The sequence below is a fragment of the Hirundo rustica genome, chromosome 19 (genome assembly GCF_015227805.2).
Source record: "Hirundo rustica isolate bHirRus1 chromosome 19, bHirRus1.pri.v3, whole genome shotgun sequence".
NCBI lineage: Eukaryota > Metazoa > Chordata > Aves > Passeriformes > Hirundinidae > Hirundo > Hirundo rustica.
This window is the reverse complement of record NC_053468.1, coordinates 1129266-1154782: the sequence shown is the minus strand read 5'-3', so window position 1 is coordinate 1154782 and position 25517 is coordinate 1129266. Positions and strand designations below refer to the sequence as shown.

Here is a 25517-nt window from a genome sequence, read left to right as displayed (position 1 = left end):
TTGTCCTAGGGGTCATGATTCCTCTGCGGGGGTCCCCTTCTGCCTTCTGCCTTGGGGGATCCCGATCTCCGGGGGGAGCCTGAACCCTTCTAAGAGGAACTCACTAGGCTGGGTCATACACCATAGTGTTCTCGGTCAGAGAGCTCAAACTGAGTCAAATCCAATTCTGTCTTGGTGGCGAGTTGCAGCTTTGCTCCTCAGTGGCACCTTTCACCTGAGATCTCCGACCTGTGATGATCATGGATCGCCTGAGCCTTGGGGTGTCCCACAGTGGCACATATTTACATCTGAAAGGCATTGGCGGGAGAGAGGGACTTGTGAAAGGTCCCTGATGCTCTTAGGACCCCATTTGAGACAGGTCTATATTCCCTGGAGCTGGACCACATTCCCCAAACGCCCAGGTTTTCAGTCACAGCAGGCAGGTGCTCAGGGTCCTGTGCAGGACTCAGCGTCTCCCCAGACACATTTCCCCCTACTGAACACATCTAAAGTGTTTCAGTGTTTCTTAGGGTTTTCTGACAGGGAAGAAAACAAAATCTGGGGAACGACCAGCTTTCACTAAGCTGCCAGCCTCATATCCTGTGGGAGTCACCGCTTTTCCCCTGGGATGTCTCAGGGCGTCCTGCCAGGTCCTTTTCCTGCCAGCCTTGTTTTGTGTAGGAAAGCTGATAAAATCCCAAACCTGGGTACTGCGCTGCTGAGAATTGTCCCTGCACACCCAGAGGCTGGGGGCCACATGTAGCGCTTCAAGCTGGTTCCTCATACATTCACCCCAAGAACACGCAATGTTCCACAGACACGTGAAAGCCAAGAGGGCAGAATAAAATCTCTTCGTTCACACCCCTGCTCATGAGCTCTCAGGATCCTGTGCCGGGGCCAGCAGTGAGGGATCACCAGGCCAGCGGGAGCCTGGCACACAGGTGTGACCTCAGTGCTTTGCACACTTGTCTTTCCTGCAACACAGGTGTGACCCTGGCACTCCAGACTTGTCTGTCGCACACGGGGCTCCTGCCCTCGATAGCCGTGCTCCAGGCACACACCTGCCCCCCCCGGCTGCCCCCACACGCCCGTCTGCCGGGCTGGCCGCCAGCCAGCTCCCGCTTTGGTTGCTCCATTTCACTCGAGCAGCAGTGCCAAGAAGCCTTTGCAGAAGCTACCTGAAGAAAAGCCCAGCAAAACAAAAAATCCCGATTCCTGTGCTGTCCCCGTTCCCACGCTGCAGTGCCCAAACAGTAGTGAGAGAGAGAGACAGCACTGTCCGGGCTCAGCTGCCTCTTAACAAGACCAGTTTTAATTGCCTGCATAGCCTTGAGAACCAAGAAAACCACTCCAGGTCCTGAAACCTCCCTGATTTGATTGCTGAATGAAGACAAGCTTACAGCTGGTTACAGCACCCAGGAGACAGGCTGGGTTCATTCCACGAGCCAGCAGCCCCGGAATGGGCCAATCCTGTTTGCTAATGAAATGGATATTTCCTAGTGTGACCTTTGTAACCTCTGAGATACTGGTCAAAACTCCAACAGCCAATAAAATATTTACTCTTCCTTAATGGGTCCAGACCTGAGCTCCTGCTTTAATAGAGAAGTCAGCAGCAGAAAATCAAGTGAGCATGAATGAACACTGCGGTGCCCAGCACCGAGGCTGTAGGAGCACGGGGTGGGACAAGGCCATGCCCGGGCAGGTGACACAGTCTTGGCCGGAGCGGGTCAGCTCCTCAGGCCGTGCAGCAGAGCGGCCGAGCCGGCCGTCCCCACACGGCTCCCGGAGCGCCTGCCCGCCAGGGCAGCCGGCTCCGCTCAGGTTCGCTGCACCACGCTTGGCTGGGCTATTTATAGCTCTGCCGAGTCTCTGTTGAGGCAGCAGATCTGAGCCGTGTGGATCTGTTTTATGAGCTTTCCAGACCGGGCGGCGCAGAGCCTTGGAACGGAGCCGCCGTTCGCATCGGGGAGGTTTGCGCTCTGCTCTCCGCGCTGAGCTGAGGCAGGGCAGCTGATGGGGCCCGGCAGGTTTTAGGGCCAGAGGCAGCTGCTGAGCGATGCTCATCCTGTCTGTCCCACCCAGTGGGAGCCCCTGGCTTTCCCACGAGGGCTCCCATCACAGAATACTCTGAGTTGGAAGAGACTCATGAGAATCATTGAGTCCAGCTTTTAACCCTGCACAGGACATCCCCAAGAGTCACACCACATGAACCGCCTGGTATTTTCCCAGTGCAGAACCAGCACTTGTCTCCCTCCTGTCCTGGAGAAGCCTGTGGGCACCTTCAGCCCAGGAGGCAGCTGCCCTGAGGAGCAAAGGGACAAGGTATCAAAAATGGCCCTGAACCCAAATGGGACAGTCTACAGCCCCCAGAGCTGGCTCCAGAGCTGGTGGCTGCTTCTGTAATCCCAATGTAACCCTATCCCAGTTACATCCTGCCTCTCCCAAAGCATCTGCAGCAAGAGGAAGCAGAGGAGCCCTGCTCCTTGCACTGGAAGGAGCGTGGCCTTGACAAGAAAGTGTTTGGAGGATTGATGGAGGGAGATGCATTCCTGAAGAGTGACAAAAGGCATTTGTTTATAAATTCCTCTGAGTGAACTATATAAAGCACTTCACAGAGATTCACAGGAAAAGGGCCTGGCGTGAGAAGCAGTTTGCCATCTAAGGCTGTGCTCCTCCTGCCCCGTGGCCACATGCTTCCCCTGGGATGTGTTTCCAATCCCAGGAGATTACAAGTAAAAAACCACAGACTTTTTGCCCATCTGCCACAAGAAATGCAGAGGTCTGAGATTGAAATGCAAGGCTGACAGCGTGAATGCGGCTGCAGCATTCCTTCCACCAGCTCTGCTTCCATGCTGTACCTCTGCAGAAACATCCCCCACAGGAAATTTTTCTTCTTTAACCTAAACTCACTTTGATATGACTCAGCCCATTATTTCTGCTCTGCCCAGCCATGGACGTGGCACACTGACTTATTTTATAACACAGATCCAAAGCAGACAACGGCTAAAATGTCACCTTCATCCCCTTTCACTGCAGGAATTCCTTCCCTCTCTCCTCTCCCACGTGTCTCCTGGACCTCTGCCCCCCTCCTTTCTCTAGACTCCACCATCAGTCACTCTCCTTGCCAATAATCAATAAAAACAACAGCAGCAGTAAAGCACCTTCTATTAATTCCCCTCTGGAGTGGAATGGAGGGTGTGGGCACCCTGGAGCAGGACTGCTGCTCCATCCCAACAGAGCTTTGGCCACTTCATCATATCCACAAAAGCCCTTGCTCATGGCTGCAGCCCCCCACCAGCATTCTGGCTGCTGGAGCTGGGTCCCTCCCTGGCACAGCCCCCCAGGGCTGTGTTATTTTTTACCAGGAGTCAATTGTTTTGGCAAGTGTTTTGCAAAGCACATTCCGGAGGGTTTGCTCTCCATCCTGGGCTGCTTTGATCAATCTTGTTTGCAAAGCAGTTTCCACCGCTCTGGTTAATGTACGTTATTATCTCCCCGAATCCCTGCTATTGAACCTGGATAAATCCCGTGGAAAAAAAAAAAAGCCCTACAAAAGGAAAGGCTCTAAAACCTCCCGCGGGAGCTGCCACCGCTGAGCGGAGGGTTTGGACACCGTGAGTGGTCCTTTAACAGCAAGAGCAGCCCCAAGTCCCCCGGTTTATTGCCTGATCTGCAAAGGCTTTCATCCCAACATGAAACCAGAGTGCAGGAATACCAGACCTGGGACTGTCCCCCAGGTTTCCCAGCTGGGAAGAGTGTGCCTCCCTGTAACTGCTGTGGAGGCAGCCAGGCAGTGGGTGCAGAGGTTGAGGTGTCCCTGCCCAAGGAGAAATGCTCCTCTGTAGAACTAGATCCCACACTTCCCAGCAGCATCACGTACTGGGGGCTCTGAAAGCCCAATGCCGTCCCCAAAGCCAGCATGGCCTTTCCCTGGCTCCAGCATGCAGGGAGACATCGCTCCCCATCTCCCCAGGTCTGGCCCGGAGCAGAGGCAGCTGCAGCGTGGCAGGGCAGCCCGGGCTTATCTCCAAGGCAAACGGGCTTAAAAATGTGACAGGCTATAGACGGCTTTTTGTCTAAAGCCTGCGTGCCACAAGGCAGCGCGTTCCTGCCATCCCACAGGCATGAGAGAAAACACTCCACGACTTGTGAGCCTTATTAATATGGATTCAGGTCAGCTGCTCCCTGCAAGTTTTTGCGAGTGACTCGCGGTGTGCAGTTCATGCAGGATCCATAAATAAGGACGTCTCTCTGGAATCTCAGCAGGGTCGTATGAGCACAGGGATGTAAGAACTGCCTCAGTGCATGCAGGGGGACGAGGGGTGAGAAGCGACCCAGCTCTCTGCTCCCAAAAGCACCTTGTCTAGCTTGTCTTTTTGTCAGCTCCCACCTCCCCAGCCCGGCCTCCTGGACCCGATGGATGCACTGAGAACTGGCAACTCCCTTTAATGTGATCTCTCCTGAACAGAAAAACCCGGTTTGGAGACAACATAAACACTGAAGGAAAGGTCACATCAAAGCCATGTGTTCTGTGACTGTGTCTTGTGGCTTCACTCCCACAGTGGGCTGTGCAGGGCTCTGAGTCGACCATGGTGCAGGGGCTGGAGACACAGACTCAGACTCAGGGCTTGCAGGGCCAGGGCCAGGAAGATGGCTAATTTCATTTAGAGTTTCTCCATTCTTCTTTTTCTGTGCTCCCTCTCTTTGGGCTGGTGTGCAAGGCCTATACTACATGTGGTTTATCTGCAAGGCGTCCTGCCTGCACATCAAAGGCTTCCTTACATTTTTAAGGCTGAAAGGGCTGTTGTGATCATTTACTCCACCCTCCTGTGAGCCACAGCACTTGCCAAAGCTGGGTTCCTGTGGTCACGCAGAGCACGGTGCTGCCGTCAGAGGAGCTGGGAGGTGCCAAGGCATGCCAGTGGCTTTGGGCTGGCTGCAGGGTGGGGGTTCCTCCTGCCCCACATCCACGTCAGCCATATCCCTGAGCTGCACTCCCCCCACTCTGCCACGCTCCTTGCTCCTTCTTCCAGCCACAGGCTGCAGACCCCCGGGGAGTCCCTGCTCTGGGAACATACTGGGTGCTCACCAGTGAACCTACTGGCAAACCATGTGCAAACCACTCAGTGCTCATGCATGGGATGATTGAGCAGTCATGCACAGGCTAATTGGGCGTTTGTATGCCAAATAACGGGCGCTCATGCGTGAACTGCCCGGGTGCTCATGCATGCCCTGATCGGGGCTCATGGGCACGGGAAGGAGCCATGCACGGACGTGCTGACCCGGCTTCCCTGCAGGAACAGCCCTGTGCGAGCTCTAAGTGTGAACCTGTGCGTGCTCAGGCAGGGTCAGTTTGGATGCTGATGCATCACCTCCTTGGGTGCTCAAACGCAAATTATCCGGGCACTTGTGCACTCCCTGATTAAACACATGTGCGTGACTTAATTAGGCACTGCGTGCTCACTGGGAACAAGCGGAGCCCGGCACAGCGACAGCCCCACAGAGGGCAGGGAAACCTGCCAGCACCGAGCACGGGATGGTGTGGCACCAAAAACCCCTGCTGGCTCCCCCAGCGTGTGTGAGCTGGTGGCTTTGCCGCCCCAGCAGCCTTGCTGGCACACGCCAGCCAATCTCACACCTTCCCCCGAGCTCCCCAGGGCGTAGGAAGGAGCTACTGCTGTGCAGACAACTTAAACCCTGTTCTGGCACTGCTTAAATACAAGAATCTCCAAAAGCAGGAGACAAGGTCTCCACTGTGAAGAATAATTTAGGTCAGTCTCACTTTTGCAACGATTTATTTAAGATTTAGCAGTTCCTGGCCCAAGTGAGGGAAAAAAAAATGAGGGGAAAAAAATAGAATCCCCCGTATTTACACTATTTTTCTGTAATGTTTATCTTGTGGAAGGTACAGCCTCATCTGCCAGCGCCACTTTAATCCAGGGCTGCAGACATTTCCACCACACACTCACATTTCTTAGGATTGAGCTTCAAATTGAAGCAACTTGCTGAGCACAAAATCTCAGCCTGCAAAAGCTTTCGAGTGGTTGCTTCTCCCTGGAAAGTATGTCCTGTCCTTCGAGGTTTTACCAGAAATGCTTTTACCTTCCTGCAATCGAGAAAACAGCCATTTGAGTGGGCTCAGGAGCAAAGCAGCCAGAAACAACCCCCTGTGGTACAACTCCACAAACCAGGGAACAGCCTGGGAAAGCAGGACCCAGATGGGTGTTGGAGGTGATGCCTAGCTGGGCAGCTGTGTATTTCGATGTATATTAATGTATACAAACGGGTATAAATGTATCTACAGCAGGCCAGTACTCAGGGGCTCACCCTGGGCTGGCATCACTCAAAGCTCGGGCCAAACCCCCTCCTGCCCTCCTCGCCAGCCCTGGTCACGTTGATGCTCTCACAGAAGGAGCTGCAACAGTTGATCTGATCAATAAATACAGATTTTATACAACCCTTAAGTCTGTAATATCTGTGTATAAGAGGCCATGAGGGATTTTGTTTTAATTAGAGGAATGCTTAAGGCTACTCTGCCTCCTGCTTAATCGGCCTTGGAAATGCAGAGGGAAGGGCTGTCCTTGTGCAGGGCACTGCTCCGAGCCAGCACAACCCAAAAGATCAGCGAGGGCACGAGGGCAGGAGCAGGGAGAGAGGGGAGCACAGCCCGTATCCACCTCCATCTGGCATCTCCAGAACGAGCCAGGAAACTCCTATCTGGAGCTGCGAGTGTGCCCCATCCCCTGCTTGACAATCCCCAGGGTGGGAGTTTCTGGGCAGGGTCCAACCCCATCCCTGGTCTGAGGAGATGGTTATCGTGGATACGCAGGGAGAGGTGTCAGGAATGCACTTCATGGCCAGCAAAGAGCAGAGGCTTCCAGCCAAACATTGCCAAAGTTTGCAAAGGTGGTGCTTTTCTTATGGGAGTGTTACAGCTGCTTAGGTCCCACAGCACGGAAATATCCATGGGAGGAGAGCACAGCTCTGCACAGACACGTGGCCTTGGGAACAGCCCTCGGTGCCCTGGAATGGCTCTGCCTCTGTGCTGGGATCCAGGTGAGCCTCCGTGCCGGGATCCAGGTGAGCCTCCGTGCCGGGATCCAGGTGAGCCTCCGTGCTGGGATCCAGGCCAGCCTGTGCTCAGCCACCAGCACACACACCTGGCTTTGCTGTGGAGCACCCAGAAGCCAGCAGACACCAGCAAAACCCAAAGCTGTGCCCTCAGTGTAAACCACCAATGTAAGGGTACGGAAGATGTATTTCCAGCTCATTCCAGTCCCACCAGTGCCCAGGGACACTTCAGCCCCAGTCCATCACAGCGCTCAGCTCATATTTAACTGCAAGCAGGCGTGCAATCAGTTTGGGAGGATGAGGAGGAATGAAAAGGGGAATAATAAACAAAAAATGAGCCCTAGAGGAGAAAAACTGCGCACTGGCAGCATTGATGCTCTCAGAGCAAACAGAAGGGGAGGCGCTGCTTTGTGCTCACCCTCAGCTCGGCAGCAGAGGTATTGTTTGCTGCTAACAGCAAAAAAGCCTCACGGGGATGCCACACATGTACGTGTATGTGTGAGTGTGTGTGTGTGTGTGTGGTGAAACCCTCTGGAACGGGAAGACAAATGAAGAAGCAGTAAAGTCCTTGGTATGCCAGGACATCATCCAAAGCCTTGGATTTATGGTTAACTGGTTCCCATGAAGGAACTGCAGCTTTTACTGGTGCAGCAGCTCCCTGCCCTTGCCAGCCCAGCTGTCCCAGGCTCCTCATCCCAGGCAGCTTCTGCTCCTTGGATCCTTCCTTCCTCACGTATATTTCAGAGGATAAAAATATTAATATCCTTCTTGGGAAATGATCAAATTAGTATCCATCATTCATGCTCTAAATGACACAGCTGACAAAGACCTGATATTCCTATTTACTGCCCTCAAGAAACGGCACCTAAAAGACCTATTAGGAAATGGAAAAAAAAAATAGGTTCTATTTCATGTTTTAGTTGGGCTACTGTGGTACAGCAAGTCCAGTATTATACATAAGTCAAATTGTCTTGTTTTTTCTTTGCACTGCAGAGCAGAGCATGGAGCAGCTGCTGCTGGGGCTCCGCTCCTAATTTCTGACACATCTTTTAACCTGCTCATTTAAAAGCACTTAATTTGCATCCTTCTCCTTAAGAATTAATAGGATATGAACTATGAGGTTTCCTAGATGAGGAATGTCTGGATAATAAAATGCTGTGAAACAGGATTTCCAGTGTGAGAAGGATCCTTTCAGCAGTACCTGGGCACTGGGATCAGCAAACTGCTCTGGACCTTGGCAACTTCTCCCATGCTGGCCCTTTTGTAAACATTGAGTTTATTTTTCCTCGTTTATTTGCCTTTCATTGAGCTCTGACAGGAAAAATATATGGCTCAGTGTCCCTCCCACCCTGGTCTCTGTGAGTTTTTGTTTCACATGGTTATCACAGTCCCTTGCCTCTTCCAGTGTTTACATAAAGTTACAGCGCCAATGAAACTGCTCCAAAAAATTCATTTGTATTTAAAAATACTCTGCTTGAAACCAATCTTAATGCATTTCTCTCTCGTTGCAGTTCCCTGCATTAAATAAGATCAGCAAACCCTCGCGGATGCCACAGGGGCCGCGTGGCGCTGAAAGCCCCGACTCGGGGACGTTGGCAGCGCTGCCAGCGGCTCTCCACGGAAAGCTAATGGAAAACCTCCTTTTAAAATCCACTCAGGCCTGGCAAATTTGGGTTGTTTTTGGAGAACAAAGAGATCCAGCTCTATCCACGCTCCCCAGGCTTGGCTCGGTGGCGTGGCCCCCGCAGAGACATCCCCGGGATGTGTAAGTGCAGAGCTCCCGCTGCCCGTGGCTGTGCCACAGCCCTGCCGTGTCCTGGCGGGGATGGGGACAGATGACACGCACCAGAGAAGGAGAGAGAAGGAGCTGTCAGTACCTCTGATGGACAAACACCGTTTCAGTTCCCTGCACCGGGATGGCACCGCTCACTCCGAGTTGGAACACAAGCGCTGGGAAGCGCCGGTGAGCGGCCGCTGCCGGAGCTGTGCCACCGGAGCGCTGCGGCAGTGGCTCCTCACCGGATCCCGCTGTGGAGGGCTCCGCTGGCTGTGTGCCACATGCCTGGAGTGTGGGAATGCATGGAGGGGAAAGGAGGCAAGCCCAGGAAAATGCACAGGGGAAAAAAAAAAAAAAAAACAGCAAAAGGAAAAGGAGCAGCTGCAGGAAAACCCTCGCTGCCCAGGGCCTGCCAAACCACGAGGTTCCCTCTGGAATGAGCGACCCAAATGGATTCGCTCCTTTCCACTTATTTATTCCTTAGCAAAGGAACCTGTTAGCAGGTTTATTTACATTGACAGTTTGCATTTATTTTCCTCCCTCCCCACGTCAGGCCTTGGAGCATCCCACCAGGCAGGGAGAGGGAAGAGCAATGCAAGCAGCTGCCACGATATTCGGTGACAGCGGGAGGCAGGGAGCAATGGCAGAGCTCTAGATGAACAGAAATGTCTTCCCAGGGAAATAAATCCACAAAAATTGATTGGTGGGACGCACTGAAACTTTCTGGTCCATGCTAACCGCTGCCCCTTTCCCTCCCAGCCCCAGCCATGGTGTGCTGGCAGGTGGGAATAGCTGCAAATCCAAGTAACATGAAAAGAAGACAGCAGAAATCACAGCAAACCCATTATTTTTATTATTTTAAATTTTTTTTAATTAACCTTTTATTGCTACCACTCACAATTTAACTGATTCTGCTTCCCTGTGCCCCATCACTCTGCTCCAGGGACCTTGGATCTGGGCACGCTGTGGGGCCAGCTGTACGGTGTGGCTGTTGTCACAAAGGAAAAACAGCAGGGTTTTGGAAATTTAAAAAAAAAATGAACATTCCAAATCCACCTGGATTTGAATTCTGGTGGTGTTAGCTCTGCTCGTCTGGCTTTTCTCCTTTAAGTCTCCACCCGTGTGTGCCCTTTTGGGCTGGCTTCCAGGAAAAATTCCCACTGGCAGTGTGCTGTGTTTTCTGTTTGCATCCAGACATGCCGCAGCATGTGCAGAGGAAATCTCCTTGCTTACAGATAAATCTGCATAAACAAAACGAGCTCTGTCACCATCCACTGCTATGGGAATTATTTTCAAGCTTACACACACTTTCCTTGTCTTATCTTTAGCTCAGAGTTTCTCTGAAAAAGTCAGACTCGTTTTTTTGCATCTTTTTCCTACAAGCAAAACAGTAAATTTGAGAACTTTGAAGCACCATTTAAAAGGGACGGACACACACCCCCCCCAGAATATCAGCTTTGTCTTTCACCCCCAAAGACACAACCTGTGTGGTTTCAAGTTCCCGGTGAAATGCCAAGGAAACCCCTCCAGCAGCAGATTCCAAAGGACTGTTACAGGAGGGAAAGGACAAGTTTGGACAATTCATTGCTCAGTTCTCAAAAAAACCCCACATTACAACTTCAGATGCCTCTTAAAATACACGACCCTTTTCCTCCCAAACAATATGAGCTTTGATGAACTGTTATTTTGCAACACAGTAAGATTAGTCAGGACTATTCCCAGCTGGATTGCTCTGTAGCAAGGACTAGGACAAACAGGTTCTCTGTGACAAAGCCGGGCGATGACAGGCCGTGGGCCACAGCCCCAGCTCTGCAGCTCTGCTTGGGAAACCTCCTGCTGCCCAAGATTCATCAGGAATAACAATAAGCAGTGATGTTATATGGGTAATACTTGCATTATTCTACCTTGGAAAGTCCTGGTTTCCACGGCTCCCATTTTGAGAACAAAAACTTATCATTTTATAGTAGTTGACTTCTTTTTTTTTTTTAGCAAGATTATTTGCCTTTGCCTTCCCAGTAATTTATTTTCTACATAACTTATTAATTCCCCACAAAAAGTGTATTTTGCTAGAAAGACAAGAAATACTCCGAGAAATAAGTATTGTGCAGCGTATCCAACTAAACACTCCACTGATAACGCAGACCTAAGGAAGGTAATGAGGAAGAAAACATCTAATACTTCTATAAAGAGACACTTCATTAAGGTAATTAAGAGAATCATTTAAAGCAGTTATGAGGACTATTAAGACACAAAAGAAATTATGCAAAAAGGTTTTCACCAAGCAACCAGACTTACCATTGGTTTATGATGCCTTTAAGAACAATTTTCAGCAATTTTAATATGTTTTTGAAAATACAGACTCATTTCTTGGCAAAGGGCAGAGTTTCCCTACACCTGGGAAAAACATAATCAGGATCTTTGTGGGGTTTTGGTTTTTTTTGTGGGGAGGGGACTTGTTGGTGTTTTTTTTATTTATCACAGAAAGGTTTGGGTTGGGAGGGGCCTTAAAGCTCCCCCAGTTCCGCCCCCTGCCATGGGCAGGGACACCTTCCACTCTCCCAGGTTGCTCCAAGCCCCGTCCAGCCTGGCCTTGGACACTTCCAGGGATCACAGAATCCCTGAATCATAGGTTGGAAAAGACCTCCAATATCACTGAGTCCAATCCTTGACCCTCACCACCCTGTCACCCAGACCACACCACTGAGTGCCACGTCCTCACACTCCTTGGACGCTTCCAGGGATGGGAACCCCAAAAAGTGTCCCCGCTGAGCTGCCAAAGAACTGACCAGCTTGTTAAATTGTGAGTAGCTTGTTAATTAACCTTAAAACCCCATTATTGCCCCCGAATCACCCACTGAAGTTACATAGATCACGCTGGAACTGCAGGGGCCGCAGTCGCTGCTCACCACGTTGTGTTCCACTACAAAGAGAACTGTGAAACCCTAAAACCCTGCCACAGATGCAGAACATCCCCAGGCAGTTGGGAATTTACCCTTTGCCTCTGGGGAAGATGGGCTCTCTCACCCCACCTGGGCTGTTCTTTAATCCCTTGGTGACCCAACAGGGACATCCCTCGTTAAAAACCCTGGAGCCGAGGCATCGCTGCCCCTCCACCTCAGGGGGAGAAAAATGGGCAGCGTTTGTAACAGCCACACAGGTTACACTGCAAATACTTTCCTGTCAGCCACCTGGTTGCTGTTTTTCCAGAGGAATATGCATTTTTCATTAACGTGTGAAAAATGAGGGCAGTACGATGGGCTCCAGGGAAGAGGCAGGAGGCATTTTTCACACTCCCTTAATTAACTCATGATCCTGAAAGGGTTTTCTCCGCACTTCAACACTGTTTTAAGCCCTCGTGGAGGTTCCAGTGACTGAACCTCTCCAGCACCACAGAGTTTCTTGTGCTGATATAAACAACGCTCAGGGATCAATCAGTGAGAGACACCTAGATTGCACAAGATCATTCACTTCAATAATTTTTAACACAATCTCACCTATATTTTTGTATTATCTCATGGACATGGGCACACTGAAGTGGTTTCTCACTCTAAAGCTGCTTTAACACATCAGTGAGGGCTTTGTGACAATGCAGAGTACTCCAGTGGTATTTTAAAGTGTCTTTATTCAAATTACAGCTTATAAACATAACATATTTGGATATTATCACCCTGCTTCTTCCCCAGAATATAATTTTATGCCTTGAGTCTGTTTTTCATGTGACCCTACATTAAACCTTCAAAAACGCACTATATAGAACATTCTTCTGCAGGAGCATGCAGCCCTCAGCCGTGTTCTCAAACAGATCCATTTGGGATACGACTTTGCCTCAATTTTTAATGCTTTTTGTCACTCCATTTTTATTAACTTAGACACCAAGTCAAGCCCATTCTTTTAAGTGTTTTGCCCAAGCTCATCATGCTCAGCTGCAAATGTCGGATGCCAAGAGCCCCCAAGAACCATCCTATGGGTTCAGGAATGGGAAAATACCCCACGAGTGGGGGAGAAGTCCCAGACCCAAGAGATTTAAAGCCGGACTCCATGTGCTGAAGGAGATGCGTGAGCTGGGTGCCCCTCTCGCCCCAGGGCGGCCATTTTGGGTCCTGACCCCAGGGAGCGGGCAGAGCGCTTATCTCCAGCGGCCCCGCGGCACGGCACACCGGGACGGAGCACTGAACGCGAGCCCTTCGTCCCTTCAGCCCACGGCGGGGACACCCGGGTGACACGGTAAGGACAGCGCGAGGACACGGCGGGGACACCGTGGGGACACGGCGGGGACAGAGGAGGCCCCGCCGCCATCGCCGCCCGCGGTGCATTGTGGGAGACACCCTGCGCTTGGCGCCAAGCGCGCCCGCCGTCCCGCGCAGTGCATTGTGGGGCGCGCCCTCCCCGGCCGGGCCTAAAGGCGCGGGGCGCCGCACCGGACGTGACGTCACGCAGCCGCCGCTGTTTAAGCCGCCAGCGGGAAGCGCGTCTTTCACTGGCCGCGGCGACCGGAGGCTCCTCACGGTGTAACGGAGCTGGCGTAGCCTCGCGCCCCACAGCTGCGCCACCCGCACGGGCTCGGCTTCGCCGAAGCGGCAAGGAGCGAGGGACTACTTTGCGGCGGAAGAGCGCATGCGCAAGGCGGAAGAGTGAGGGCGCGGCGGAAGACGCGTGCGCCGCTGGTCCGCCGTGAGCGCGGGCGGTGCTGCGGCCGGTGCTGCGTCCCGGGGTGAGATCGGTGCGCGCAGAGGCAGCGCGAGCGGAGCCGCGGGCGCCATTTTGAAGCGGCGGTCGGGGGAGGTGACGAGCGCTCCGAGAGCCCGGCCCGGCCCCGCCACCGCCGCCCCGCGCCGCCCGCACCGCCCCGCGCCGCCGCAAACATTGCCGACCTCGCCATGTCCGGCGGCGGCGTCATCCGCGGCCCGGCCGGCAACAACGACTGCCGCATCTACGTGGGGAACCTGCCCCCCGACATCCGCACCAAGGACATCGAGGACGTGTTCTACAAGTACGGCGCCATCCGCGACATCGATTTGAAGAACCGCCGCGGGGGCCCGCCCTTCGCCTTCGTCGAGTTTGAGGACCCCAGGTGAGACCCCCTCTGGCGCTGCCCCGGGTCCCCCCAGCCCCTGCGGAGCCGCCGCTGCCCGCCCGGGAGCATCGCCCCGCGGCCCGGGCCGCGCTAACGGGGCCCGGCGAGGCGGCGGGCGGGGAGAGGCGGGCGGGAAGCGGGAACAAAGGCGGGGGGTGCGGCGGCCGCGCTCACCGCCCGCCCCGTGCCGCCCGCAGGGACGCGGAGGACGCCGTCTACGGGCGGGACGGCTACGACTACGATGGGTATCGCCTCCGCGTGGAGTTCCCTCGGAGCGGCCGCGGCACCGGCAGAGGCGGCGGCGGCGGCGGAGGGGGAGGAGCCCCTCGGGGCCGGTACGGCCCCCCGTCCCGGCGCTCGGAGTACAGAGTGATCGTCTCGGGTGAGTCATTGCTCTCTCTCAGCCTGAGTGCTCCCCCGGGGTCCTGCGGGCGCGGTGCTGCTGCGAGCTGCTCCTTAAAAAGCATCGCCCTGTGTGCTTTGGGAGGGGAGGAGTGGTGTGCCTTCCACGCTGAGCGCTCCTCTTCTTCGCTGCTGCATTACAGGGGCTGAGGCTCTAATCGGGTTTTAAAGTCACGTTTTGGTTTTTCTGTAGGGCTGCCTCCAAGTGGAAGTTGGCAGGATTTAAAGGATCACATGCGTGAAGCAGGTGATGTATGTTATGCTGATGTTTTCCGAGATGGCACTGGTGTCGTGGAGTTTGTGCGGAAGGAAGACATGACCTACGCTGTGCGAAAGCTGGATAACACTAAATTTAGATCTCACGAGGTAGGTATCACACTTACTTTCTTTGGCCAGAATTGGATACAAGGGGCTTAACAGTAGGATTTGAAGGTAAGGAACGTGTGGTGTTCGTTGTTCGGTTACGAAGCAGCTAAATAAGTGTGTGGTCAGGCTGGACATAGACGTGTAAGCTCTGCTGTCTGTCCCGGCCGTAGTAACGCTGTCTGCAGTCTGTCAGCATGCCTGAAACATGGCCCTGAAGCCTCGACGTGTCAATCGAAAGTTCTGTCTATTCAATAGGGAGAAACTGCCTACATCCGTGTTAAAGTTGATGGCCCAAGAAGCCCAAGCTATGGAAGATCTCGGTCCCGCAGCCGTAGTCGTAGCAGGAGCCGTAGTCGAAGCAACAGCAGAAGCCGCAGTTATTCCCCAAGAAGAAGCAGAGGATCTCCACGCTACTCTCCCCGCCACAGCAGATCCCGATCTCGTACATAAACATCACTCTAGCTCTGATCTTTTTGTAGAACCCCATGTTGTACACAGTTTTCCTTTACTCAGTACAGTCTTTTCATTTATTTTTATTTTTTTTTTTTAATTCCAACTGTTTTACTCGAATTGGCTGAAGTGTTGAATTGCATTCTTGTGTAAAATCCCTAGTGAGTATTTGCTCCTCGACACCGACATTCCCCTCCTGTCTTTGGTAAATTGTATTTTAATTGCTGTCAGTCAGGATTGTTCCGGTTTAGTTCTAGTTCAATACCAGCATTCTTGGAGCTGTGGTATTGCTGTGTAAATGTCTCAGTGTTCCGCTGTGGTCGAGACGAGCTGGGGATGTTGGGATGTTTGTGGCTAACTTGTCTCTTCTGGGGGAATCTTACATTTTATCTTGCCTTTTCGTGTGTCTTTCTGTAGACATATCTGAAGAGATGGATTAAGAATGCTTTGGATTAAAGGATTGTGGAGCACATGTCAATCATTTTAGGATTGTCAAAAGGAGGATTGAGGAGGATCAGATCAATAATGGAGGCAATGGTATGACTCCAAGTGCTATTGTCACAGATGAACTTGGCAGTATTGACCTTATACTGAGAGACAGGGGAATTAAGGCCGAGCACCTACGTGTCCCCACGTGTCGCTTCAGGCGTGTTCTCGTGGCCGCAGGCTGCGATTGCTCTTCTCTTTTAAAACTTCCTTTTCTGGGGGGGGCAATTGTGGCCAAAATCCCTGCTTTTGTAATTCTCGATTCCATTCTAGTTTTTTAAAGGAATGACCCGGGCCTGGGGGGGAGCATTGGTTTATTTGTCCCACGGCGTTTGGTTACAAGTGTCCATGTCCGTAGTATCCGTACACTTGTAGTAGAACTCGCAATCAGAGTATAATATCAATACTGCTAAAATCTGCATGTCCTCTGTGTGACTGATACAGCGTGGCTGTTGCATTTTTATAAGTACCAGAATGAAAGCAAAATAAAAATAGCAAACCTAGCGGGGAATAATTTAAGTCTCAGCCCTGCCCCCTCAGACTAATTCACGATTGACTCACAATCCGTGTGAAAACACCGATTGTTAACGTTCCCTCCAGCTGGGAGTGCAGCTGTAGTCCAGCCATTCCATAGTAGGTGGATAGACCGAGCAGTTAAAGCTTTTCCAGTTTAGTAAAACCATTTTTTACAACCACAAAACCTCGTACCCACCAATGCGCTGAGTATGTTGGCGTTTCCGGTTGACATGTTGTAAATATTTACAATGTTTCCTCCGCATAGTAATTAACATTTCTAAAGAAATTATCTGAGCATCACCATTGGAAAGTTTGCTTTGGGGAATTGATAGTTATTACTGTACATCTGAATTAATTGATGGCAAACATAACTGATCATTCCCCAGAATCCTATTTTTTCATTACAGTATCTAACTTTTTGCCTCCTCTTTTTTGGTTTTGCTGGTTATAAAGGTTTGGATTGGAGAGGGCTCACTGGATCCCAATCCTTGGAGCTGGATCATTGGATTCAAATCATAATGTGGATAGGATAGGGAGGCTGAATTACAAGGATTCATGGAGCGGGATCAAATTACCAGGAACATAGGAGTGGATTCCTGCCCCAACCAAACCGCATTCGTGTGGATTTTTTTTATTCAACTCAATTGGCTATTCCAAAGATTTTTTTTTTTTCCTATTTTTGACGATTGGAGCCCTTAAGATGCACGATGGAGTTTTGCATTTTTTTGGTAAAAGGAGCAAAGCGAGGACCTGGAGAGGTACGCTGGAGCAATCTCCTTGGAAGGATTCAGCACGAGTAGATGGTAAACCTTTAAGGGGAAAAAGGGGGGGTTGTTTTAAAAAAAAAAAAATGTAATTTCTCTAAATTTAAAGACCAAAAATTGGAGTTAAAGTTGACGTAGGTTTCAATTGGCCATTGCTTTTTTTTCTTTGACAAATAAAATTTTTACAAAAACGCGCCCCGTGTCATCGTTGGTCGCAGAGCCTCGTCCTCGCCCGCCGCCCTCGCGTTGGGGATCCGGACAAAAGCCTTTTGTGCGGAACAGAGCCCGGAGTGTTCCGCAGGAAGCGTCCATCTTTGAGCTTCTCCTCAATAAAGGATCAGTTCCCTGGGAAATGGGTGGAATTCAGTGGATGGGGAGGGGAAAGGAATGAATTCTTCATGCTTAAAGGAGGGAGCGTTGTGATAGGCGATCACATGGGGAAAGTGGGAGACTTACGGGCTTGTCCTGGGGGTAAATGGGGGCTGATCTCCGTCCCTGGGTGGGTGGGCGAAGCAGGGAGCGGGAGTTGGGACCTCGTGCGATCCTCGAAATGCTGTGCCCCTGGGCAAGGGGGGGTGGCTGTTGCCAGGGGAGTTTGTCAGGATCTGGGAAACAAGTGAGGGCTCCATGGCAGAGGGGTGTGAGCTGGGGCAACAAAGGAGTTTTGCCCCAAAACCCCAAACTCTACTGGGCATTGATCCATTCTATCACTCACGGTGAAGGAAGGTGGGAGTGATTTTAAGGGGTACAGGCGTGTTCAGGGTGTTTAACAAAGCAAAACGGAAGAGTTTGGTGTGCCAGGACTGAAGTGGAGTTTGGAGAGGATCCCTCTCCAAAGCACCCCTAGGGAGGAGGGGTGAAGGACCCTGGCACAGCCGAGGGATCACTGTGTCCACCGTGACGTGCAGGTGTTAGTTCTGAGCCAGGGAGTCCAGGCAGAGCTGGTGCCTCTAAGCAGGTTCACCTGGAGCTCATCGACGTGTGGAGCACCAATTTCAGGGGCAAATGACCAACAAGGACAAGGAATTCCCTGTACAGAGAGTGTGCTGGAGGTTCTGGAAGGCTGCAACTGGGAATTCTGTGTACAGGGAGCGTGCTGGAGGTGCAGGAAGGCTGTAACTGGGAATTCCCGGTACAGGGAGCGTGCTGGAGGTGCAGGAAGGCTGTAACTGGGAATTCCCTGTACAGGGAGCGTGCTGGAGGTGCAGGAAGGCTGTAACTGGGAATTCCCTGTACAGGGAGCGTGCTGGAGGTGCAGGAAGGCTGTAATTTCTCAATCCTGCTTCTGGCACTGGGGAGCCGGTGGGTGCAGGATGTGCTCCAGGTCTCACCTGTGTATGGATCAACTGGAGCAGGAACTACGTGAGGATTGTTTGCTGTTGAGATTATCCCCGTGGTTTGGATCACCCTGCGGATGCTCCGGGAGGGCACTGACTCCCAGGAAGAGGAGGTGGGAACACCGTGTTCTCTACTTTGGGATTTATGGAGTGTCACCTTCCTGGAAAGCTGACCTGGGGTCTCAGAGAGCTGGTGGGAAGCACACCTCTGCCAGAAGGCTGCCATCCTCCCCGTGGAGTGGAGAGGCAGCCTTTCCATTGCACCTGGAGAACGGGAGGGAGCAGAGCACTCCTGGGTTCTCTCGTGTTTTGGTTTTCCCCCTCCAAGGGAAGGGCTCAGGTCACTGCAGGCAGAGCTGCTGGTCTGTTCCTGCCCCAGCATCACTCACTCACTTTGTTCTCCGTGTCCCAGCTGTGGTGTTCGTGGAGCACTTTGAGATCCTGTAACAAACCTGTTCCCAGCGTGGAGCTCTCGTGCATTCCCTTTTTTCCTGTAGAATTGTTTCCAACACCGTGCTGCAAACAGCCAGGCAGGCAATGCTGGAGCAGGAAACCACAGGGTGAAGCAAGGCTTTCCCCAGGTGCCCTGTGTTTTAATTTCACATTCTGATCCGGCATGTTCCACCGTCCTCGGGGGGAACATCATGTTCTCTGATTGACATAAAATAGAGGAATTAAATTAATATCTCAGAAACGTGCTATGAACCAGGTTTGACAGCATTAGGAGAAGTTAACTGGAGGAGGCTGTGCCTCCTGACACACTCTCAGTTTTTAATTATACCACGTTATGAGTTCATTAACATTGTGACAGAGATGGTGACGAGTCAGTGAGTTTTGGGAGCAACACTCGTGCCTGGCACTACCCAGGGAGCCCGGTGCCATCCCCTTTGCCCTTCAGCTTCTCCGAGGATGAAAGTGAATCTGAGTAAGCGCCTATTCCACTTCCCCCGTGAGGAATCTGCTCCCTGGGAGCCCTCCACTCGCCCGGCTGGGGCTGGTGGGTAAAGCTGGCGTTGATCTTAGTGTGCCCGTGCATGAGTGGGAAGGGGCAGGCAGCCCACGGCGGCTGTTCCACCAGCACCTCTTCCGGAAAGGTGTTTGCTAGGATTTCAACAGATGCCAGCCGAGGCGCCAGGTGTCCTCTTTCATGAGTGTGTTCTTCCTGAAACAAAATGTTCTGGGAGTCCATTCTCTCTGAAGAAAGAGGATAGGGGTAGGGAAATGGAATGGCCTTCGTTAAAGTGGAGGAGACGCCCATATGTAATCCCTTCTCCTAAATCGTTTTCCCACCCAGAAGCGGGTGGGTTTCTGCTGCAGGCAGCGTTCCCTCCCCGGTGCTTCCACCCGGCTGAGCTGCACCATTCCCGCGGGGAATCTGCCTGTTCCGATGCTCCTGCGCTTCCGATAGTGCCGCTTTGTTGGTACAACTGAGGGCGATTGTGCGCCCCGGGGCCGGGTGGCCCCTCCGTGCCGCCCTCGGCCGCGCAGCTGCCCGGCAGCCCGGCCCGATACTGCCTTCTTTGTGCGAACGCTTCGGGGAGCGCCCGGGAGAGGGAGGGAACCTCTCCTCCTTGATTACACATCGTCCTGATAGCCCCGTACTTAATAAACCCAACACTGGCTCCGAAATAGAAACGGATAGAAAACTTGTGGTTTCTAGGAGAAACCACACTTTGGGGTTTTTATTCTTTTGTTTGTTTGGGTTTTTTTTTTTTCCTAACAGAAACTTCTGCTTTAGAACAGGGGATTCTTTCATTGATCTGTGAGTGTTGGTTGTGCCGTGAGGTTTCTTGCTCCTGATAACAGCAGAGTTTTTAGCTGTGCAGCGAAATCAGAGTCATTTCTAGATGGGCTTAAAGCAGCCCCAGCTCTGGTGAGAGTCCCCCATGCCGAGTGCAGAACGATCCTCGCTGCACCTGCACGGGAAGAGCAGTTTATCTGGAACTGCAGTTGGAGCGGTTTCAAAGAGAAAGCTGAGTTACGAGGAAAAATGAAGATTCCAGGCAGTTCCCTGTGTAATAAACGTTCCCTGAAATCCCTCTCCCGCATGCCTGAGGGTGAGCCAGTGATGTACCCACCCACACTGTGTGCTCCTTGCAGGGCTTTGTCCTACCCTGGCGGAGCTGCGGGATGGGGTGGGATGGGATGGGATGGGATGGGATGGGATGGGATGGGATGGGGTGGGATGGGATGGGATGGGATGGGATGGGATGGGATCCATGGGATGGGATCCATGGGATGGGATCCATGGGATGGGATGGGGTGGGATGGGATGGGATGGGATGGGCATGGAGCCTGGCAGAGTCATGGGACAGAACGGGCATGGAGCCCAGCAGAGCCACGGGATGGGCACGGAGCCCAGCAGAGCTGCAGGGCAGGACGGGCATGGAGCAGGGCAGAGCTGCAGGATGGGATAGGCACAGAGCCTGGCAGAGCTGCGGGATGGTCCTGGAGCCCGGCAGAGCCGCAGGACGGGCACGGAGCCCGGCAGTGCCGCGGGATGGTCACAGAACCTGGCAGAGCCGTGGGATGGGCATGGAGCCTGGCAGAACTGCGGGACAGGACAGGCACGGAGCCCGGCAGAGCCGCAGGATGGGCTGCAGCCTCTCCTGGCGCTCCCTCACCTCGCTCCTGGGTGCTGAGGGGCACCTGGCTCACCTCTTCATCCCCTCCCGCCGGGCTGGGTGCATGTGCTGCCTGCAGAGCCATTAACATAATTTTATGCACTAATTTGTGTAATCATTAAAGAGTCGAGCAGGGCATTGTTCACATGAGTAATTACCTCTATATTCTAATAGCTCTAATTCATCCCTTTAGTGAGTTTCGTGTTTCAGTGACTCAGCCACGATCCACGCTTCGGGTCCTGTATTTTTTTTTAAGAAATGCCCGTTTCTCGCATGACTCGGTTGCCCTCTGCGCAGCGGATGACGTGACAGATCCTGACGAGCTCAGAGCACGCAGATGCCGACCTGGGAAGATTTGCCAGCGTGGATCCGGGGCTCTGGGGCTGGCTGCATCCCACGGGGCGTTGCACTGGCTGCGGAGAGCAGCTGCCAGCGGAAATTTAAACATGAAAAACTTGGCAGTTTGCTGAACTCGGGGTATTTCCCTTCTGACAAAGGGCAGGCCTGTGTTTTTGTAGTGGTTTTTTGATACAAGATGAAACACGGGGAATAAATTCCGCTGTGCAGGCTCTGGATCCATCGATTCTCCATCCTCTCACGTGCGTGTCTTTACAGTACACAGGGTGCAGGCAGGAGGGAAGGCACGGGGAGCATCATTTTCTGCCTGATTTGCAGGATGACACAGGATATTTTCCCAACGGCACCGAAATTAATTTGAGGCAGAGCTGCCTGCTACCACCAAAGGTTTTGTTTCCCCTTTGGAAACGTGGGGCAAAGTTGATTCCTTGGCCAGTGAGAGCAGGGATGCTCTGCCCGAGGCTCCTGCCAGGGCTGGATGCTCATCCCTGTGGGATCAGCTGAGCGATGCAGATGAATGCACAAACATTGATTATTTTGGAGACAATCCATAACTGCCAAATGAGATTAAACACCACCCAGGTCCCAGGAAAAAAAAATACAAAAGTAAATAGCAAAGAATAAAGAAAATGGGGCATGGCACTGGCAAATGGTCCTGGGGGACCTTCTAGCCGAGTATTAATCCCTGCCATCCCCGTCCCTGAAGGATTTTGGAGCTCTCTGCTGCTATTAATCGCAGCAGCCCTGCAGGGAAGGTAATGCAGCATTATCCGTGTTTTCCAGCTGTGGCTGGGGAGGAGGGAAGCAGCCGGCTGGGCCCAGCTCTGCCGTGTGTCAGTGAAAGATCAGGGATTAGCGGTAGGATTTCCTCACTGGCTCGGCTGCTCTAATTCAGTGGTCGTGTTTTTCCCTAAATGCGCTGACCTTATGTGCCTGCTGCTGTACACCCCGTGCCCGGGAGAAGCCGGGGCAGATGGTGGGAAGGGGAGCAAGGCAGGAGCGGATGTTTCCCTGCAGTCCTTGGCCCCGCAGGAATTATTACTAAAAATGGTCACTGGTGATTAACCGGAGCAGTGCGCTGCTAAGTAATTGGTACAGCCTCTGGCTCGGGAAGTTTTTAAATCAAACTGGGAAACAGTTTTCCTGGAGAGCAGCAGGGCTCAGCAGGTTCAGAGGCAGAGTGCTGAGGGCAGGGGGTGAGCAGGGGTCGGTGAGCACCTGCCAGGAGGGCTCTGAAATGTCCCATGTGACAGAAAAAGCTGTGATCTCCCCGTGCCTGTGCACACCCTGTAAATCATAGACACACAGGAGCTGTGGCTGCCCCATCCATCCCCGCAAGTGTTCAAGGACGGGGCTTGGAGCTGCCTGGCCTAGTGGAGGGTGTCCCTGCCCATGGCAGGGGGGTGGCACTGGGTATCTTCAATGTCCCCTCCAGCCCGAAGCACTCCACGATTCTAGGGTTTGGTATTAAGGGTGAGCAGTCCCCACGGTGTGACACCAGCGCCCAGCGCGGTGCAGCCCCTGGGGTGTCCCCAGGGTGGGCAGAGATGAGCACGGGCAGTGACCCTGGGACCGCACCAGCGGCACCCGGCGGGGCAACCGAGGGGCGGCTCTCCTGGCCCGCGGGGCGCGGATGACAGCGGCCGTTTTATGGGGAAAAAAAAAAAACACAAACCAAAACAAAACAAAAAAAACCCCCTCGTGTCGGAGATTACTAAAATAACAACAAAAAGCCGCTGGGTGCCGGCGGCGTGGGGCGGCTGCGGCGCTCAAGGTGCCAAGCAGAGATTAGCCCAGGCACGGCTGAGGACAAGGAGGTGGGAAGAGATAAGGGCACTTCCCGGCGTGCGGCCGCGGGGCTAAACATAGCCCGGGGCTCGCTGTCCCTCGGCCGGCGGAAGCTCCGAGCGTGTCCCGCCCGGTCACGGCGTGTGCTGGGCCCGCACGGAGCCCGGGGGAAGGCGGCCAGCCCCGTGCCCTGCCGGGGAAAGCCAAGCTCAGGCTGGAGGAAAGAGAGAATCCGCCCGTGCGGTGCCCCGGGGAGAGGAGAACGTGATGGATTCCCAGCGGGGCAGAGATTGGGGGGGGTGAGGAATCCCAGGAGGGCAGGAAGGGTTTGCCGTGGCAGGTGCTGCAGCGTGGCTGGGGGTGCAGGAGGTGCAGGAGGTGCAGGGGGTGCAGGGGGTGCAGGAGGTGCAGGAGGTGCAGGGGGTGCAGGAGGTGCAGGAGGTGCAGGAGGTGCAGGAGGTGCAGGGGGTGCAGGAGGTGCAGGAGGTGCAGGGGGTGCAGGAGGTGCAGGGGGTGCAGGGGGTGCAGGAGGTGCAGGAGGTGCAGGGGGTGCAGGAGGTGCAGCAGGGAAGGAAGAGCTCGGGAGCGCTGCAGGGAAGGGAGTGACCATTGCAGGGCAGTTTGCCATGGGAATGCTTTCACCAGGGAATGCTTAAAGCATGGAGTAACCGCGAGGCTTTTCCTGCCTGGCGGGAGCACGGGCATCGCCCGGCCCTCGGGGAGCCCTGAAATGGTGAGAGAGTGCTGGGAGTGACATCCAGCTCCGTGCGGACCCGGGGGTCTCCCTGCTGTCACAGCGGCGTGTGGCCCTGGCAGCACAGCCCCGCTTCCCCAGGAATCCCCCTGGCATCCCCCTGGCATCCCCCTGGCTTCTCCAGCTTCCCTCCCTCCCTCCTCCTTACACATCACCGCAGAAACGCCCCTCAGAGTCTGGGGCTAAAGCCAGGAAAGCGGAGCCGGAGCAGCGCTCGGCCATCCTTGCCGAGTCCCAGTGACTTCCCCTGGAGCAGCTCCTCGCTCGTTCCCCACTGATCGCTGTCCTGCCTCTCAGTGCCTCAGCCGAGCTGGCTGGTGATTTCCTGCATCCCATTTCCCTCTTTTGAGAAGTGAAGCGATCCTTCAGCTGCGCTAATTACAGTGGCAGCGCTCCCGCCGAGCGCCGGGGCCCTGGCACGGGCAGGACAGGGCATCGCTGCCACCCTCGAGGGCAGGATGGAGACTGTGACTGTGGGCAGACATCTGGCAAGAGCTTTTCCTTTTCCTTTTCCTTTTCCTTCCCTTCCCTTCCCTTTCCTTTCTGCCCTCATTTCCATTTCTCTCTGCCTAGTGAATGGGTTCTCTGTCCCTGCAGCACCTTCCACCCTCGTTTTGCCGTGGGTCAGGGGTGCTCGTCCAGCAGGTGCAGGGCAGTGGGAGACCTTGGGATGCTTTTCTGAGGATGCTGGATCATCCCACGGTTCCTCCCAGCAGGCACACTCTGCCTCCACACCTGCTTCCCGCAGATGTAATTCACTGTCTCTGTTTAGTGTCCCCGATCTCTTTGAGAGGGAATCGAGCCTGCAAAGAGAGAAACCAGAGAAGACAGAACTTGGGAAGCAGCTGAAGGGAAATTGCCTGCGGGGAGCACATTCTCAGCACCATCAGCGCGGCTTATTTACACACTCGAGGGCTCTCCAGCCCCACAGAGCTGCGAAATTCAAACCCGCTGTGGCACTCAGAGCGTGAACAGAAAGGGGTTCCTCTAAAGCTGAAATATTTGACCACAATTTCTATTGTAAGTGATGCAAGCACACGCTGGCCCAGCAGAATGGGAGCAGGGACTGTCAGCAGGAGCTGGGGGACGCGTGGTGCCGGCCCTGGGCACAGCACGGCTGTGGCACCGACGGGCAGCTGGCCTGTCCCTGGGAGGCTTCCCCCCACCAGCCTCGGCGCTGGGGACAGGAGACACCCAGCAGCGTTCCCTTCCTTCCTAACAACGTGGGAAGTGCCAGGGGAGAAGGAGGGAAGATTTGAGTTTGGAGAGGCAGAGAAGCGCAGCCTGCAGTAAATGGGCCACACGGCTCCCAGTGCCCTAGAAATTCCCCGTGTGCTGCGCAGCGGGGTGGCTGCTGATGCTATCGCTGTCCCAGCTCCATGACTAAGGGAGCTGGAAGGTATAAATTAAATAACACAACACTTCAAGCCGCCTGTTATGTGGGTTTGTCCTAAGCAGTGCTGCTTTAATTAAGATGGAGAGTTTACAAATCCAACCTTTGTTTATTCTGCTTTGGGGCATATATAATGTAAATATGTGTTTTCAAACACTGCGGCTTTTTAGACTTCCAGTTATAATTCTGGGTAAAGGAAAGTTCGTCAGGTTTGGCACAGACTTGCCCTTTCTAAACAGAGCTCCTGCGAGTCCTTCCCCGCGGGGACTCTCAGCGCCGCGGCTCGCTCTGCTCCCAGCCCCGCTGGCTGTGGGACGTGTCGGGGTAAAAGAGGGGCTGGGAGGCTCAGCCGGGCACTGCCGACAGGGAAGTGAGTTCT

At 53.5% G+C, this 25517-nt stretch overlaps 1 protein-coding gene across 2 annotated transcripts; it reads left to right on the top strand.

Moving 5' to 3' along the window:
- The first annotated feature begins 13549 nt into the window (after positions 1–13549).
- Positions 13550–17079, top strand: SRSF1 (serine and arginine rich splicing factor 1). Of its 2 annotated transcripts, none has more exons than XM_040082351.2 (4): positions 13550–13898; positions 14099–14283; positions 14497–14669; positions 14925–17079. In XM_040082351.2, exons 1-4 carry the CDS (start codon positions 13705–13707, stop codon positions 15117–15119), a joined length of 747 nt encoding a protein of 248 aa, XP_039938285.1. In that variant the 5' UTR covers positions 13550–13704; the 3' UTR covers positions 15120–17079. The 2 variants fall into 2 exon arrangements, 1 of the variants encoding a protein (XP_039938285.1); XR_005703593.2 differs by having other exon boundaries at positions 13556–13898; positions 14497–15656; positions 16575–17079.
- The last annotated feature ends 8438 nt before the right edge of the window (positions 17080–25517 follow it).